Raw genomic sequence first — 17,462 nt, 5'->3', positions numbered from 1 at the left:
TGCTTGCTTCCATTTCACTTAATTTTTTTCTGGATATTTCTTCTGTTTTTTCATTTGTGACATGTTTCTTGTCTCCACATTTTGGCTGCTTCCTTGTATTTGTTTCTATGTATTAGGTAGAGCTGCTATGTCTCCTGTGTAGTAGGTGTCCTGTAGGGCCCAGTGGTTCAGCCTCCCCCATCACCTGAGCTGGGCACTCTAGGTGCTCTGCTTTGTGGGCTGTGTGTACTGTCTTGCTGTAGTTGAGCCTTAATTGCTGTTAGCATCGCTGGGAGGAATTGACCTCCAGGCCAATTGACTGTGAGTTCCAGCTGTGACTTCAGTGGAAGAGATGCCATACAGGAGACACTCCTATGGAGCAGGACTTGCTTCCGTGGGGCTTTGGTGCTCAGAGTCTGTCCCTTGAGTGTATTGCTCATGGATGTGTAGAGTTGTAATCTGGCATGGTCTGAAGCTGTCCATTGGGTACACAGGCCCTGGGGCCCCTCTGGAGGTACAAAGTCAGCCACTGCCTTTGCCCTGCCTGAGGCCACCTAGCCAGAGATACAGAGTGATCTGCAGATGGCTGCTACTTGTATTAGGTTTAGAAGTACCCATAAGAGGCCAAGCTGTGAAGCAAGGCAGGCTGCTGCCAGTGCCAGACATGGGGCCTCTTATTGAGTGGTATGGGCTTGCTGACAACAGCTGCTGCTTGCTTGAGAGATTTTAAGAAAGTTTGAAGCCTGAGCCAGGACAGGCCATTCATATGGAAAAGACTCTGCAGACCCTTGGGTGGGGCTGCAAATTGGGTAGGGTTGGAAATTGGGTGGGGCAGGGTCTCAGGGAATCACCAGGGTAGAGTGAACAGTGTGAGCCAGGTTGATGGAAACTCAGATATAGTGCCTGTCAGTCAGCTCTTCAGCAGGGGAGTCCTCAGCATAGGAACAGTGACCCTTCTAGCACTTTTGTCTAGGAGAAAGTTGTCTTGGCGTTCTTGTCCTGATGCCAATTTAGTTACTCCCCATATGTCCTTGGATCCTTTCAAGCTGCTGCCCCAGCACTGGAGCTTAGAGGAAGTGAGTTTGAGTAATTCTGTGTGCCAGCCCTTTAAGAGGAACTGCCTGGGTCTCCAACAGCCTCCATGTCAACCAGCTACAATCCCAGCTTGTCTTTATGGCCCAAAATTATAGAGAGATTTCATCACAGCTTGGAATCCTGGGCTGAGGGGACAGGCTATTCATATTGAAATGGAGCTGGGAGCCTTTGCTCCTCATGGGAGGCCTCTGCAGCCAAGATATCCTCCTGATTAAAAACACACCACACATGGGTATGGGAACAGCCGGTTTCACGCCTCTATCCTTCCTTCCAGCATTGGTGTGCTTCTTTAAATCTCTAGTTGTAGGACTTCCATTCAGCCAAAGTTCAGGCGGTCCTGAATGATAGTTGTTCTGTATTTTAGTTGCAATTTTGATGTGGTTGTGAGAGGCAGCGAGTCCTGGCATTTACCTAGGCTGCCAACTTGGTTTTCTCTCTCACTTTCATGAGTTCTTAACCCGTAATATGAAGGTGCTAGATATGAGATTTACATGCATTATCTCATGCACTCTCTGTGATCCTAGGAAACAGATTCTATTATTATCCTGCCTCTCTGTGCCTTGGTTTCACTACCTGTAAGATAATTGCAACTATATCCATAAGGTTTTCTGAGTGTTTAATGGTTTGATACATGGCAGGGCGCTTGGTGGTGAGTAAGCACTAAATAATGACATTATATTCACCACCACCCTGACCAATATCCCTCCAAAGCTAATTTGTATCCCCAAATGCTTTGTTGAGTTCAGGGGATGAACTGCCTCCCTCCTCAAGCTGTCACAGAGGTAGAAGGGCTGAGGGCCTGGGTTCTGTGTCCCTGATATCTTTATCACTTCCCCATCCTGGCCTGGGCTGACCTTAGGGCAGGCCCAGAGACTCAGCCTGATGCTTGATCCTGGGTGGACCAACAAGTCAGAGTAAGACCTCAGCAACCCATATGGAGAGAAAGGGCAGTGAGAATGTGGGGGTGTGGCTGGACACCAGGTGACACAGACGGCTCACTATCCAATCAGAGTCTCCCAGCCAGATATTTAAATGTGCAGGGAGAGCAGAGACACGGCGCAGGGAGAGACCAGCTGGAGTCTGAGGTCAGGTTCCACTCGCAGCTCCACTCCAGCTTTGCTGATCTGTCTGAAGACCTCTGAGCCCACGGTGTTTCCATCTTAGAGGTTGGAAGGTGGGTGACTGGGTTTCCAGGGTCTCTCTATTTTGATCATCACTGGCGTTCATTTATAATGGGAGTCTGACCTCACCCTGAGGCCTTGTTGTGTGGGCCATCCACAGGGCTGGGAAGTTTTGGCTGAGTGGGTCGTGGTAGCCATGGTTTGGAGGGACAGCCTTCACAGGTACTTCACCTGCCCTGAGATCTGAACTGAGTTCTGCTCTTCGCAAAGGGATTTACCTGAAGCCCAAGACACCATAGGTCCTGGTCCCCTGTGCTGGGCCTGAAGAAGCAGGTGATGATCGGTACCAGGTGAGTCTTGGGGTGGAGTGGGGCCCATGGGTGCAGCCCCAACTGCTGAAACAGAAGGACTGAGGCTATAGGTGGCTCTCACTTCAGTCTCAGAGATAGGTGGCCAGCAGCTGATGCAGTGGCTGCCTAAAGCAGGAGCCAGTTCCAGCTCAGCTACTGGCCACTTGGTGACCTTAGGCAAGTCCTTTCCTCTCTCTGGGCCACTTGTCCACATGTGTAAAGTGGAATGTTGGGCTAGATGACCCCCTGGGTCCCAGCTAGCCCTATAATCTAAAGATCGTGGACTCTGCACTTATCTTTTCTGTGGGTCATATTTCTCACCTGTGAATGGGAACATGTGTGTAAAGGAGCCTGGAAGAGGATGCCAACCACCTATGGTAGGTGCATGTTTTGTGTATCTTTTCAAAAATATGTTTTTATTGATTTTAGAGAGAGGAAGGGAGAGAGATAGAAACATCAATGATGAGAGAGAATTATCAATCCGCTGACTCCTGCATGCCTCCAAATGGGGATCAAACCCGAAAATTAGGCATGTGCCCTGCTGTGGAATCAAACTGTGATCTCCTTGTTCATGGGTCAACACTTAACTGTATGGGTTGGCTCAACGAGATAGACCACCGACTCAGAATTTAAATTTAAAAGCCTTTTATTAAGCCGGCCAGCTGACCACAGCACCTATCTCCCCCTCTTGGAGATTGGGAGCATGTGGCCCCGACCAAGTGTGCAGCAAGATCTTTTATTGCCAACTACACAGTGTTAGAAAAAAAAAAGAAAAAACCAACTACAAAGTGGTTTATTATCCGTTCCTTGTACTGTCAGGGTAAAAAGTTTACATAAAATTTACAAACAGGGTGATACATGGTTGGGTTCAATCATAACACATTGCTTTTTTAGCGAGATAATTAGCAATTTTTCTCTACCATGGTCCCTGCCCTTGACACAATCGGTAACTTTTTCCAGGCCGCAGTCCCTCCCCCCAACACATTCAGTAAGTTTCTCATGTTTCATTTCCTCCCCCAGCACATCAACCACTGAGCAACACTGGCCTGGCAATTTTGTGCATTTTGTTTGGTTTCATACTAGGTCTCTGAAGCAGGCTGGGCCTGGCCAGTGGTCCATCCACAGATGGGAAAGTTCATGAGGGATTCATGGAGCTCTATGTGGCTGCATGGGAGGGCCAAAGACTTACTGGCCCAGGAACTCTGGCTCCACGGGCCAGCAGGGTGCTGGGAGGAGGAGGGAGGAGTGTCCTCAGAGCAAGGCCTTTCCAGGATGCTGGGAGTGTCCCTGGCAGAGGGCTCTGATGGACAGTCAGGGGTGAGCACCACCCTCACCGACTCGAAGGAGAATGAAGAACACCCTGGTAGCTCGTTGATGAAGGATATCATCCCCCTGGGGCCTGAGGAATCTGCCATGGAGGTGGTCTTGAAGAAGATCCGGGAGCTCTCTGATTCGGTGAGGGGAGAGGAGGGTGTGGAGAGGGTGGGTCTCAGTCCCTACTTAGGTGGGGACAAAATAAAGCTTTGTGTTTTATAAGTCAGTTTACTAGGTGTTACTGAATAGCTGTCTTCCCTGGTGGCATGGGATAGTTCTCCTGTCCCCTTCTAGTCCCCCGCCAGCTCCTGGGATTTCACCCTGTGCCAAGCGATCTGGGTGAGGGTTGGAGAGTCCAGGCCCCCATAAAGCATTAATGCCAGAGGTCTTGATCCAGCATCTAGAAGGGTTCAGGAATCTGGAGAAGGCACTGTGCATAGATTAATCAAGAGTCCAGAGACGAAACATAATTTTGAAAGGCATTATGGGGAGTCAGAGAAGACTTAGCTAAAGGAACTAAGTTCTCCTTGTCTCAGGACCCCTTGCTATTTATTAACACAATTTGTCCTAAGGCAAGGTAGATATACACATCAAAGGGTAGGGTTACTATATAGAATTCATTGTCAGATTAGGGAATTGCCTTCAGCTGTGAGGTATTTGTCCAGTAGGAGGCAAGAACATGTAGATTAAGATGCCCTTACCTGCCTGGCAGCAAGCAATCATTTAATGCATCCTTTTCAGGTTTGGGGAAATGCCCTCAGCCATCTCCAGATGATTCAGCCCTGCTGACATGCTGGAATTGGCTTCCAGCATTACCTAATAGCTGTGTTCCCCGGTGGCATGGGGTAGTTCTCCTGTCCCCTTCTAGTCTCCCACCAGCTCCTGGGATTTCACCCTGTGCCAAGCGATCCGGGTGAGGGTTGGAGAGTCCTGGCACCCATAAAGCTTGTTGCCCTCTTGTCTTCCTGTTGTAAAAGTTAGAAGATCAAGGATCAAATCCTACCATTGCCATGTAGTTGCTATTGACCTTGAGAAAAAGATTCATATTGTAGTGCACCTGACACCTGTATAATTTTTTAACCAGTGTCACTCAATAAACAGGAAACATTTTAAAAAAGAGAAAAGAGATTTTAGAGCCGCAGTTTCCTCTTTTCCTAACTGGGTAACAGCAGTACTTGCCGCATGGAGACCCTGTGAGGATTCACTGAAGTGACACAATGCCCAGCCTTTCTTGCCTCTCTCTGCCTTGGCAGGACCACCGAGACCCCTTCATGGTGGGCGACCTGGGAGTGTTGGCCAGCCGCCACCAGGCCTTCTGCCAGGCCCTGCCAAGGGTCTCGCCCTTCTATGCAGTGAAGTGTAACAGCAGCCCCTGGGTGCTGCGTGTCCTGGCTGCCCTGGGCACCGGCTTCGACTGTGCCAGCCAGGTGAGCCTGGGCCACAGCCAGTTTCCTCATTCATAGGCCTGACGGATCCTGGAGGAACAAGGCCAGTTGCCAGGAGTCTCAAAGTGGGGACAGCAGCCCATGAACAGTGGCTGATGTGTGTGGTGCCCAGTTGTTTGTGAAAGAATAAATGAATGAAATGGGAGTAGTGCACCCTCCACTGGTCTAGGTGACGAGGGCAGTCAGCCTGAGCTAAGGAGTGGAGGGAACATGCGCTTTAATCCACAAACCCCGTTCTGTCCTGGCCCAGCCATTTCACTGGAGCCTCAGTTTGTTGGTCTTTAAAATGGGTTCAACTATATGTTCCTCAGAGCAGTCTAGAAGCTTAAGTAGCACAATATGTGCCCAGTGCTGTGCCAGATGCACAGTAGGGGCTCAGTAGGGGACAGCCCCTCATGCCTGTGGTTCCTGTGCCCTAAAAGCAGGGCAGCAGGGAGGCAGCCCCTTACTCGGGCTTTGCCCATGGCAGGTGGAGCTGGAGCAGGTGCTGGGCCTGGGCGTGGCCCCCTCACGCATCATCTATGCCCACCCCTGCAAGCCCGTCTCCCACCTGCAGTATGCTGCCCGCCATGGGGTGCAGCTCCTGACCTTCGACAGTGAGGAGGAGCTGACCAAGGTGGCCCAGCACCACCCTGGGGCCAGGTGAGACCAGCAGGGCTGCAGGCAGGTGGGGACAGGGAGGAAGTTCTGGCAAACTGACTTGGGCCTCAGCTAGGAGATGCCCAACCAGCAAAGAGCAAGAATTAGTGCCAGGTGTCCCAGTGCCCTCCCTGGTGCCCACTCATGTCAAAGATTCCCTGTGTCTGCAGAGGCGCTGGCAGAGCCTGGCATTAGGAGGTATGGAGTCAGCATCCTCGTGGGAAAAGCACTCACATAGGATTCAGGAAGACCAGGGCTCACATTTCTGACTTACTTGTTCCATCTGTGTGTTCTTTGGAAAGTTATTTAACGTCTCATTCTGTGAGAGGAGGTCTGGTCTGCTGAAGGGATGTTTATAATTTTATCCTTTTCCTGCTTTTTCTTGTCTGGGCAGAAGTCTGTAAGAAGTAGTGTAGCCCTAACTGGTTTGCCTCAGTGGATAGAGTGTCGGGTCTGTGCACTGAAGGGTCCTGGGTTAGATTCATTTCAAGGGCACATGCTCCAGTTGCAGGCTTGATCTCCAGTAAGTGGAGTACAGGAGTCAGCCAATCAATGCTTCTCTCTCATCATTGATGTTTCTATCTCTCTCTCCCTCTCCCCTCCTTTCTGAAATCAATAAAAATATATTTTAAAAAATTAAAAAAGTAGTGTGTTCCCTCCCTGGATCTCCATAGCTCGATAGTCCATAGGACCGAGGCAGGGGTGGAGGGAGGCTGGAGGGAGTTTGGGTGGGGGCAGAAAAGCATTCAGGCTTGGGGTTCATGTGTCTAAGAATGCCTGTCACTTCACATCCCATCCCAGGCTGATCCTCCGACTGTGGACTGAGGACAGCCAGAGCCTCATCCGTATGAGCGCCAAGTTTGGGGCCAGCCTGGAGCTGTGTGGACACTTGCTCAAGTCCGCCCGAGACCTAGGCCTGGCTGTGGTGGGAGCCAGGTAAGAGCACGGACTCTCCCTCCTGCGAGGCAGGGCTTCCGGTCCCCATGCCTGTCTACGGCCTCTGACTCCCTGGGTGCCCTCGGGTCAGTGTGGTCCCTCTGGGCCTCCGGTGGCTCCCTGTGGTCCTCAGAAGAGGAGGTGGGTGTCAGCTGCTGGGAGGGTGGGGCAGGCAAGGCACTGGCCTTGGGTCGAAAATTTAACGGGGTGCTGAAAACTTTGTACTGAAGATAAATAATGTTTTAATACAGTATTTAAAAAAATTAATGGAGAAAAAATCCATGATGAGGGAATATGAAATTTTTAATCAAGACAGGATTGGCAAATCTGCTTTTTCTTTTTCCTATGGGTCCAATTACTGTTAACTAATCTTGTCTTTAAAGTTTTTGTATTTTATTCATCATGGATATTTTTGCATCAGCAGGTTTGATCTCTTGATGGGGTGTGTATAGGAGGCAACCAATTGAGGTCTCTCTCTCACTCGCTCTTCCTCTCTCTCTAATATATATAGACGAGAGTCCCAGTGCAAAAAATTTGTGCACTAGTGGGTGTGTTCCTCAGCACAACCTGCACGCTCTCCAATCTGGGACCCCTGGGGGGATTTCTGACTGCCTGTGGGATCGGGCCTAAACTGGCAGTCAGACATTCCTCACACAATCTGTAACTTCTGGCTCCCAACCGCTTGCCTGCCTGCCTGCCTGATCAGTCCCTAACCACTCCCCTGCCAGCCTGATCGATGCCTAACTGCTCCCCTGCTGGCCCAATCGCCCCCAACTGCACTCCCCTGACAGTCTGGTTGCCCCCAATTGCCCTTCCCTGCTGACCTGGCCACCCCCAACTACCCTCCCCTGCTGGCCCTGTCTCCCCCAACTGCACTCCCCTGCCATCCTGATCACCCACAACAGCCCTCCCCTGCCGGCCTCTTGTGGTGGCCATCTTTGACCACATGGGGGCGGCCATCTTGAGGGAGGGCATGATAGTCAATTTTCATATTACCTCTTTATTATATGGGATAGTGCACGAAGGTTACTTACGTTGATTGCTCAGAGCTTTGGTGCCCCCTTGAGTGTTGCACCTGAGGAGCGTCCTCCCTCACCTCACCCCACCTGCCCCTGAATGGGTCCTCTGGGCCCCCTGGTAGATGGTTTGAGATTTGGGGTTCAGATCACATGTATTTCAAGGAGGAAAAGTAGAGGAGCCACTGCCACGAGGCTTTGGGAGGGGTAGCTAAGAGAGGTGACTGACACACAACCACGAGAGCCCCAGCTCACGGACTGTCATGTGGTGTGTGTCTCTGGGACCCCCATCTCCACAGCCAAGGTTGTGGTTCCTGTGGGTGCCCACAAGCTCCATGTAGTCACGTGTGTCCCCATGTCTGTGTTGTGCTGGTTCCCATTGTGCCTGTGTGGCTGTTTCCGAATGTGTATCTCCTCCTGCTGACCCTTGCGTTTCCTCGTGTGTTTCTGCACCTGTCACTCCACCTGTGCTCAGCTTCCATGTGGGCTCGGGCTGCCAGAATCCCCACAGCTTTGCACAGGCCATCGCCGACTGCCGGCGTGTGTTCGAGATGGGCCGTGGGGTCGGGCATGACATGAGCCTCCTGGACATTGGAGGGGGTTTCCCCGGAGTGGAGGGATCTGAGCCGGAGTTTGAGAAGGTAAGAGGGGAGGAGGAGAGGGCGCCTGGGGGCCCCAGCCGGGGTTTATATCACAGAGTGTGTGTGTGTACAGGGAGCTGTTGAAACTCAGTCCTGTGCCTGCATGTAGCTGGGCTTTGTGTTCGTTGAGAGGTCTCTGACGCTACATGTGTGGCCTGTGTGCATTTACACAAGTGTGTGTGTGGGTGTGTGTGTGTGTGTGTGTGGGTGTGTGTGTGTGTTTGCATGGGAGCATGCGGTTCTGTACCTTCTATAGACGTGTTGGTTCCTACCCCTGGTAAGGCTACAGTCAGATAGAGGTTTCCTTACTGTAACCCCCACACCCAGGGGACAGTTTCCCTTTGCTGATCACATATTGATTTCAATGTTTCCAAGTCAGATCTCATGGTGCTGCAGCCTGGTCACTAGGCTTGTGCCCTCGGGCACTTCTCCCCTCTGGGCCACAGTCTCTACCTGTTTCCTCCCCTGCACAGGGGATGCTGACACCTTCCCACAGAGCTGTCAGGGGGATGAAGAGAGAAGACGCAGGGAAAGACCCGCACAGGGACTGGCCTCACAGGGCTCGGGTCTGTCCCCACAGATGGCGAGAGTGATCAATGCTGCCCTGGCCCAGGACTTCCCCGAGGGGACCGGCATGGAAGTCATAGCGGAGCCAGGCCGCTTCTACGCGGCACCTGTCTGCGTGGCCGCTGTCAACATCATCGCCAAGAAGGCTGTGCTGCAGCCTGGTGGGTGGGCCCCGACTGGGCAGGGAGCGCTCTGTCCAGGGGTCCCCGGGCCTTGGGGGCAGGAGGGGCAGAGGGTCTGAGTTCCACCCTGGTTCCTCATTCGGGGGGAACATGCTTTGATGTAGCTGCAGGATAGAGCCTGTCAGTAACGTTACTGTGTTGTTCTCAGAGAGGCTGGAGGGAGGCACTGAGGGTCTTTATTCTTCCTGTGTCTGGGGGGGGAGTCTGAGAGCACAGCTCATGGGCCACAGCCCCCCCTGCTGGTATGCACCTTACTGTTTCCAAGCAAGCACTTTCTAACAGGAGCGGAGTTTTAGAACCCAAGTTCTAGTGAGTAAATAGTATTTCTACAACAAACAAATGAAGGAAATATTGTCGGTACCATGGCCGGGGGGTTAAGGGTGACATTTGTAGGGTAACAGTAAATGATATTGAGTCAACCATCTCAGGAGAGTTATTGATTGTTTGTTTTTTGGGGGAAGGGGTTGGGTGGGGTTGCTGTCCTCACAAAGGGAGCTAAGTAGAAAAGTGCATGTTGAGCTAGAAGAGACTCACCCTCTCGGTTAGTGCCCTTTACTCTGAAATGTTATGACTGCCATATAACTATTTCTAAATAATTTTTATTTTATTTTATTTTAAAAATATATACTTATTGATTTCAGAGAGGAAGGGAGAGGGAAAGAGAGAGACAGAAACATCAATGATGAGGGAGAATCCCTGATAGGCCGACCCCTACACATCCCACACTGGGGATCGAGCCCACAACTCAGGCAGGGTGCCCTGATCGGAAATCAAACCATGACCTCCTGGTCATAGGTTCATGCTCAGCCACTGAGCTACACCAGCCAGAATCTAAGTCATTTTAATCTGTTTCCTTATCCTTTGGACAAATGCCCTACCCACACCTTTGTAACCCTAAAGGCACGTGGGTCCACTAATTACATTTCCTCACAAAGCGTCTCATTAGAGAATGTTGTGATTTGGAGCATATGATTTCAGCCACCATTTAACAAAAGCCTGAGTTATGCATATTATGGCTTATCATTGTTGTCTTCACAATAGCATGAGCTGCCAGTGGTTAAGGATCTATTATGTGAGCAATTACTGTTTTACCTCATTTCTGCTCAGCCCTCCTGTGAGGCAGTTTGGGGCCATTCCCATTTTGGAGGCAGAGATCTGGAGGCTCAGAGAGAGGAAGTGACTGTCCAAGGCTGCACAGTTAGCTCGTGCACAGCGGCGCCAGGTCTGTCTGACCAAGAGGCTGCTGCCCTTGTGTTTGCAGACATGCCAGCAGAGAGGAGCGCCCAGCCTCAGGGCTGCCATGACTAATCCCATGACCAACTGGCTTAGGGACAAGTGGGGCTGTGGGCACAGGAGGCAGGATCAGTGCTGGCAGCTGAAAGAGAGCGGGGACAGGAGGACTCACTCCAGGGAGAAGATGGTTGTGGTGGTGGTGGTGGGGGACCCAGGGAGAGGAAAGCAATAATCAGAAAGATCTGGGCATCTAAATGCTCAAATGGTATGGAATGGCCCAGTGCCCACAGAAACCAGTTGGAAAGATTAAGGAAATCAATGTCTAAGGTTGGGCTAGGAGTGGTTGTTCAGAAACTGGTTGGTAGTAGTTCATGTCCTAGGGCAGTGGTTCCCAAACTTATTTGGCCTACCGCCCCCTTTCCAGAAAAAATATTACTCAGGGCCCCCTGGATATTAATTTTTTTAAAATTTTAATAGCAATTAAACAGAAAGATATATGTATTAATGTTTCTACCTTTTTTGTAAAATATAGTAAAGAAAGGTGTAAATTAGAAACATTGAAGTTTGAAATTATGAAACTATTTATTGAACTCAGAATAGAAAGATAATACAAAAAAAGTTATAACAAATGCACCTGTGGCCATCACCGCTCCCCTGGATCGCTGCAGCGCCCACCAGGGGGCGGTAGCGCCCACTTTGGGAATCACTGTCCTAGGGTCTGGGGCTGTAGGTGAGCATCAGCTCAATGTACATCAGAGTGTGATGGAGCTGGGGAGAAGCCACCACATGCTCAGTGAGGCATCAACAGAGGCAGAGTATTTAGAGGGAAGGAGGTGACAATTAGGCTGCTCTCTGACTGTTAGAGCCGGCACTGACAGGGGCACTAATCCCAGCCCGGCCCCATTCTCCTGTGTAACTTCTGGCAAGACTCAGTGTCCTCAAATGTACAGTAGTGTTCATTGTCCCTACTCAGAGTGTCGTTAGGAGGATGAAATGATTTAATATGTGCACACAGGTTGGAACAATGCCCGGGTTGCTTGTACAATCATTGTTAGTGGCAGTAGCAGCCCCAGCACTCTGATCAGTTGCAGGTGGGGTAGAGGAGCTGTGGGAGCCCAGAGAACAGGCCCAAATCTTGCAGGGGATCCGGAGAGGCTCCTGAAGCAGGACACAAGTGTTATCCAGTGCTGGGCAGAGGGTCTGGGCCGGTCCTGAGGGTGCGGGGCTCAGTGTTGACCGTCAGTGGTGAGACTTGGCTGAGCACCGTCCTGTCCTCTCTCCTTTCCCAGGAGGCCACCGGAAACTGTTGTATTATCTCAACGAGGGCCACTATGGCACCTTTCGTGTCTTCCTCAGGGATCATGTCCCCAGGATGCCAATTGTGGTGAAGGTAAGGGGACCCTTGTGTGGCTCTGGCACCTCCCAGACCCTGATAGCAGTGAGGTCAGCCCCTTTCCCTGTGAGGCAGGGATCACTCTGCGAGGTGCAAGGGGTCAGGGTCTTAGACTACACATGGCTTTATAGATTGTCATCCCATGTGCATGTACAAGGATGTGCACAGGCAAGCCTGTTTGTATTTGCATGTGCACTTCTGTGTGTGTGCATTTTGTGTATGAGCATGCTGACTGATACCTGTGCAGGTAGGTTGGTGGATGGGTACATGGTCCTGTGTGGGTGTGTGTGCACATCTGTTTGCCTCTGGGTTTCCATGTGATCTCTCTGTATGCACTGTGTGTGTGTGTGTGTGTGTGTGTGTGTGTGTGTGTGTGACCAGAACCCTTGAATGCTGGAGATGCAGGAGTCCTACGAAATGGAGGTTCTCCAACTTGCTTCACAGTAGACTCATCTGGGAAGCTTCCAAGGACCCGATGCCGAGGCGAAGGCCCAGGCTATTGAAATCAGGCCTCTCCTGGGTTGGGACATGGCATCAATCCTTTGTTAAACCACCTCCAATGTGACTCCAATAGCAGCTGAGTTTGACCCAGTATTTTGAGTGATTATTGACTGAAATCTTTTGCTTTTATAGATGGGAAAAGGAGGCCCCATGTGTGTGTGGCCTTGAGAATTAGCAAGGCTAGGATGTGTCACTTGAGCGAATATAAGCTCCATGAGGGCCGGGTCAAGAGCAGTGCCTGGTACATAGGGACTGGCTGGTGTGAGTGACTGCCAGTGTCCTTGCTGGTGCCTGGGGGTGCTCTGCTGGCCGAGGGTATGGGCTGGGAGAGTGGGTTGGGGGCAGGAGCTCTTCCTTCTCTGACTCCCCACCCCTGTGTCCCTGCAGGAGCTCTGTTCAAAGCCGCCCCTCTTCCCCTGCATCCTTTATGGCCCCACGTGCGATGCCTTTGACACGTTCTTCAATGAGGAGGTGCAGCTGCCTGAGCTGGACGTGGGTGACTGGCTCATCTTCCCCTCCATGGGCGCCTACACTTCAGTCATGAGCTCCACCTTCAATGGCTTCCCGCCTGCGTCTATCTGCTACATAATGGGAGCTGAGCTCAGGTATCTGAGGCGAGCTCAAGGATCTGAACTTGGCCCAGGGAGCTGATGGCTACGCTCTGGGTTCCCAGGTCCAGGAAATACCATACCCCCTTGCCCCCATTGGCCCCAGAAAAGATTCAACTGACATACACTGCCTGTGGGGTGAGCTGTTACACCCATTACCCATATAAGTCCAAGGCAGCCCACCTGGGCAGCTGTGACAGCTCTGATGTTTAGACGCCTCTGTCTCCACAAGCTGACATCCTTAAGGCCCCCGTAACCCTTGATTCTTGGCCAAGTCACCACTCTACTCTGACCATTTGTGGCTGTTCCCCGCTTCCCTCATTCGAAGTCCCTTCCCTACCAGCCTCAGGCTCCCTCACAGGCTCTGCCCAAGGGCCTCCTGTTAGCCCAATCTAGGGTTCACTCCCCGAAATGATGGGGGCTTCTAGAACACCCCTTTACTGGTACAACCTTTCCACAGGAGCCTGCTGGAGACAGCGCCTTAAGCCGGGACATGGCAGAATGGAGGGGTTCCAGACACTTGGTGCGCCACCTGGGATAGCTTGGGGCAGAGGTTGGGGTGTTGTGGGGAAGAGTAACATGTGGGAAGCAGAGGTTAGGTTGCCTCTGAAATGATGAGGCAATTTTCCCCCAATGGTGGCCTGAAACACAGGTGAGCCCTTCTGGGCAGATGACCCCACCCTTGTGATTCTTACCCCCTGAGCCCTGGAGTGGGGTAGGCTTGAGAAACTGGTGTTATTATGTTGGGGTCCAACCCCAGCAGGTCCAGGGGTTTCCAAAGGTTTGGACGGAGTCGGCGAATAAGAAATGACACGGAGACAGCGTTCAGTTGATCAGCAGCCTAGCCAGGTTCTCTAGTCAGGTTCTCTAGCCAGGTTCTGTAGCCAGGTTCTGTCTTTATTCTCCTGTTACATCTGTATTTATACCAGTTGATTTTAATCCTATCCATTCTATTGCAAAGGTTAGGGCCTTTGTTATCTCCATTCCAAGGTCACTACTCTATTGTTCTGTTAAACTACAAGGAAGTAACTGAAGGAGATTATCCGAAGTAAAGATTATGTAGCTTAAGCGTGATTGTTCGTAGTTAAAGTGATCAACTACCCGCCTGGCACTTAGTTAAGGGGTTTTACTGATTTATTCTCTTCCTAGTCCTGTTAATCCCTAACTCCAGGGAAAAATCCCCACCTTGGGAAACAATCTTTCTCGGAGAGGTGACCTTGGTTAAAGCACATAGCGCTAAGTAGGGGAACAAACATATTAAGAACAGTATGCCATATACGCCAGGTCCCTTGAAACATATGCTGTGCAGATGTTTCTTCCCTGCAGCGACTGTGTCAAGTAGCAAGGATGGACCGGCTTCCGGCATTATTACAACACTTGCTCCCTGAAGGCCATAGCCTGGAGAGTGAAGTAACCTGCCTTGGCCAGGACCTTGAGATTCTTTCATTCCTCTTTTTATTAAAAAAATATGTATCTTAAGAATTGATTTTTAGAGAGAGAGGAAGGGAAAGGGAGAGAGACAAACATCCATGTGAGAGGGAAACATCCATTGGCTATCTTCTGCACGCCCCTTACTGGGGATCAAGTCAGTCCACAACCCAGGCATGTGCCCTGACCAGGAATGGAACCAGCAACCTTTGGGTGCTCGAGAAAATGCCCAACCAACTGAGCCACACTGGCCAGGATTCATCCCTCCTTTTATTCAGTTAGTGACCCCTGTGTTGTTCCAGAAATATTCATGTGAACTATAGGCACCCATTCTAGTGCCAAGAACACTGGCTCTGGAGTCAGACCTGTAGCGAATCCAGGCTCCACCACAAACTGGCAGTGTGGTCAGAGCCTCAGTTTCTCCATCAATGGCATGAGAATGATATTAGTACCCTCCTGGCATGGCTGTTGAGGGGATTAAGTCAGATAATGCAAAAGTCAGATAATGCAAATCCTTATTCAGGTCAGTTCATGTCCAGAACCCTGCCTCAGGTTGGCCTTGATCCTGGACCTTTCTACACAGAGACCACTCCCTTCCCCCTTGGTCTGGGCATCCTCAGAGAGCATATTGCATCTGGCCATACAGGTTTTGGGCCAGGCATGTGGGTAACTGTCCTGGCGTTGGCCTTAAGAACCCCCCAGTTTGAAAGGTGGGAGGACAAGGAATGGGAATATCCAACTCCAAAGTAAGACAGGTACTACCGTGTGTCTCCCAGGTTTAGAAACAATATTTGGGAAAGTTCTGAGCTGAGAAAAGAAAACGTGTCCTACAGGCAAGGACATTGGTGGAGGTAGGGGCAGTGGGTCCCAGAGGCCAAAGCCACTCACCTCCTGTGTCCTGTGTCTTTTTTAAGCTTCACTTGATGTGACTTCTCCAGTCCTCAGCTCCTGCAAATGGTCCTCGTCATCCACCAGAGTCAGCCCCACCATCTCACTGCTGCCTCCACACTCAGCTCAGACCAGGGGTATTGTCCAGCCTCCTTGTGCCAAAGACATCTCAGCCCCAGACATCTGAGGAGAAAGGATTGGCTGCAGATGCCTCCTAAGGATGCCAGTGGGCTCAGGCAGCCTTCAGGTCCTGTGTTACTCATTCCTCTACTCCCAGATCCTGAAATTTGGGCTAGAAACAACCACACTTACCCCCTCAGAGTGTCTGGAAGAGCAAATATGAGTGGGCTTTAGGTAAAAATAAAGTTACATTCATGTGCAAGAATTGCTGGAGTGTTTTGTGCTTTGGTCTATAGGTGTTGCCCTGTGGCATTTTGGATGTCAACTCATCTACCCATTCATTCATGAATCCATTCATCCATCCAGTTATCATTCATCAGTCTGTCCATCCTTTCATCCATTGATCCATCCATCCACTGACCATCAATTGATCCATTTATCCAATTGTGCATCCATTCATAAAATAAAATGTGAGGGCCTAGTCTGTGATGGTCTTATTCTAGGCAAGGTTATACATGTTGAATAAGATGTGCAGAACCTGTCCTCATGGAGCTCACCTTCCATTTTCTTCCATTGGAAAAATCAGAGCAGGAGCAAACATATAAATGATAAAATAAAGTGGAAGCAACAAGTATTGTAAAGAAAAATTAAAGCAGGCAACAGGATATGGAAGGATAGAGGATGGTCCTTTTTTAAAAAACATGTTTTCATTGATTTTAGGAGTGAGGAAGGGAGAGGGAGAGAAAGAGAAACATCCACATTGATCAGTTGCCTCCAGTATGGGATCAAACCCAAGACCTGGATATGTGCCCTGACTGGGAATTGAACATGGGACATTGAACAGGGTGATGCTCCAACCAAGTGAGCAACACCAGCCAGGGTGAGGATGGTGCTATTTTAGGTAGAAGGTCAGTGAAGTCTCTCTGAGGGTTTGGGATGTGAGCAGAGACAAAAGGGAGCTGTGTGTTTAGCTGGGGGCAAGGTGACCTGTGTGGATGAGTGCTGGGGTCTTTCTCAGCATCTACTAGGGTTCAGAAATCTGGAGAAAGGGCTACAATGCAAATTAATAAAGAGGCTAGAGAAGAAATATGAATTTGGGAGGCATGGGGAAAAGTCAGGGGAGGCTTAGCTTTAGTAACTAAGCTCCCCAATCTCCTTTTGGAGACTCAAATCTTTTCATTCCCACATTTTGCCCTATAGCAAAGCAGATATACATATCAAAGGTAAGGTTTGGGAAACAGTAAAGTATAAATAGGTTGGGGGAAATGCCTACAGCTGTCCAGCAGCAGGTAATAACATGCAGATTTTCAGGTCTGCTGAAGCCCCAAGGTCCATGAACCTTTTGATGAAATTCTTGCATTTATGGCCTGCTGGAATTAGCCTCCAGCATATCCCCCTTATTTGATTTAATAAATTTAACAAGAGGAAGAAGAACCAAGATGGCGGCATAAGGTATAAACCTGTGCGTGCTGCCCCCCACAACAACATTGAAACTACAGCTATAAGACAAGTCAGCTATCATCCAGAAACACGGGAAATCTGGCTGAGTGGAAGTTCTACAACTAGAAGGAAAGAAAGAAGCACATTGAGACCAGATAGGAGGTGCAGAGGCGCCAAGAACAGAGGTACAAAGGTGCATGTGAGTTGGCTGGACCTGGGTGCATGGTTTTTTTCAATCGGAAGGGGATACCAGCTCTCAAATGCACTGAACTCATTTATGGCGAGACTCTGGGGTCCCAGACTCCTACGGGGAGAAACTGGACTGTCTTGCAGCTGGTCAGAAAGTGAGGGTGGCTTTCTCGCAGAGCTGCTGGCAGGGATCATTGTTGCTGTGGGGGCGCAGGACTCGGGGATGCAGAGGGACTGGGGGACGCAGAGACGTGAAGTTGCGGAGACAGCTGATGACAGCCATTGCTGTTTGCTCCGCCCTGGTGATTCTCTGAGACCCCGCCCCACTCAATTTACATCCCATCCAAGCTCTGTGCAGTGGTGCAAAGGAACCACCT

The 17,462-nt window shown here is 50.4% G+C and overlaps 1 protein-coding gene and 1 long non-coding RNA gene across 2 annotated transcripts; both read left to right on the top strand.

The window, feature by feature from the left end:
• Positions 1-3,817: 3,817 nt before the first annotated feature.
• On the top strand, positions 3,818-13,063 carry LOC102438869 (antizyme inhibitor 2-like). The gene is made up of 8 exons (XM_023744250.1): positions 3,818-4,000; positions 5,113-5,286; positions 5,774-5,946; positions 6,745-6,879; positions 8,371-8,536; positions 9,117-9,264; positions 11,808-11,908; positions 12,800-13,063. Exons 1-8 carry the CDS (start codon positions 3,818-3,820, stop codon positions 13,061-13,063), a joined length of 1,344 nt encoding a protein of 447 aa, XP_023600018.1.
• Positions 13,064-13,483: 420 nt separating this feature from the next.
• LOC111823270 lies at positions 13,484-15,715 on the top strand. Its single transcript, XR_002826297.1, has 2 exons — positions 13,484-13,543; positions 15,394-15,715. It is a non-coding gene; the product is annotated as an uncharacterized LOC111823270 (long non-coding RNA).
• The last annotated feature ends 1,747 nt before the right edge of the window (positions 15,716-17,462 follow it).

Source organism: Myotis lucifugus, unplaced genomic scaffold (genome assembly GCF_000147115.1).
Source record: "Myotis lucifugus unplaced genomic scaffold, Myoluc2.0 scaffold_438, whole genome shotgun sequence".
NCBI classification, from domain to species: domain Eukaryota; kingdom Metazoa; phylum Chordata; class Mammalia; order Chiroptera; family Vespertilionidae; genus Myotis; species Myotis lucifugus.
This window is presented reverse-complemented; position numbering and strand designations above follow the sequence as displayed.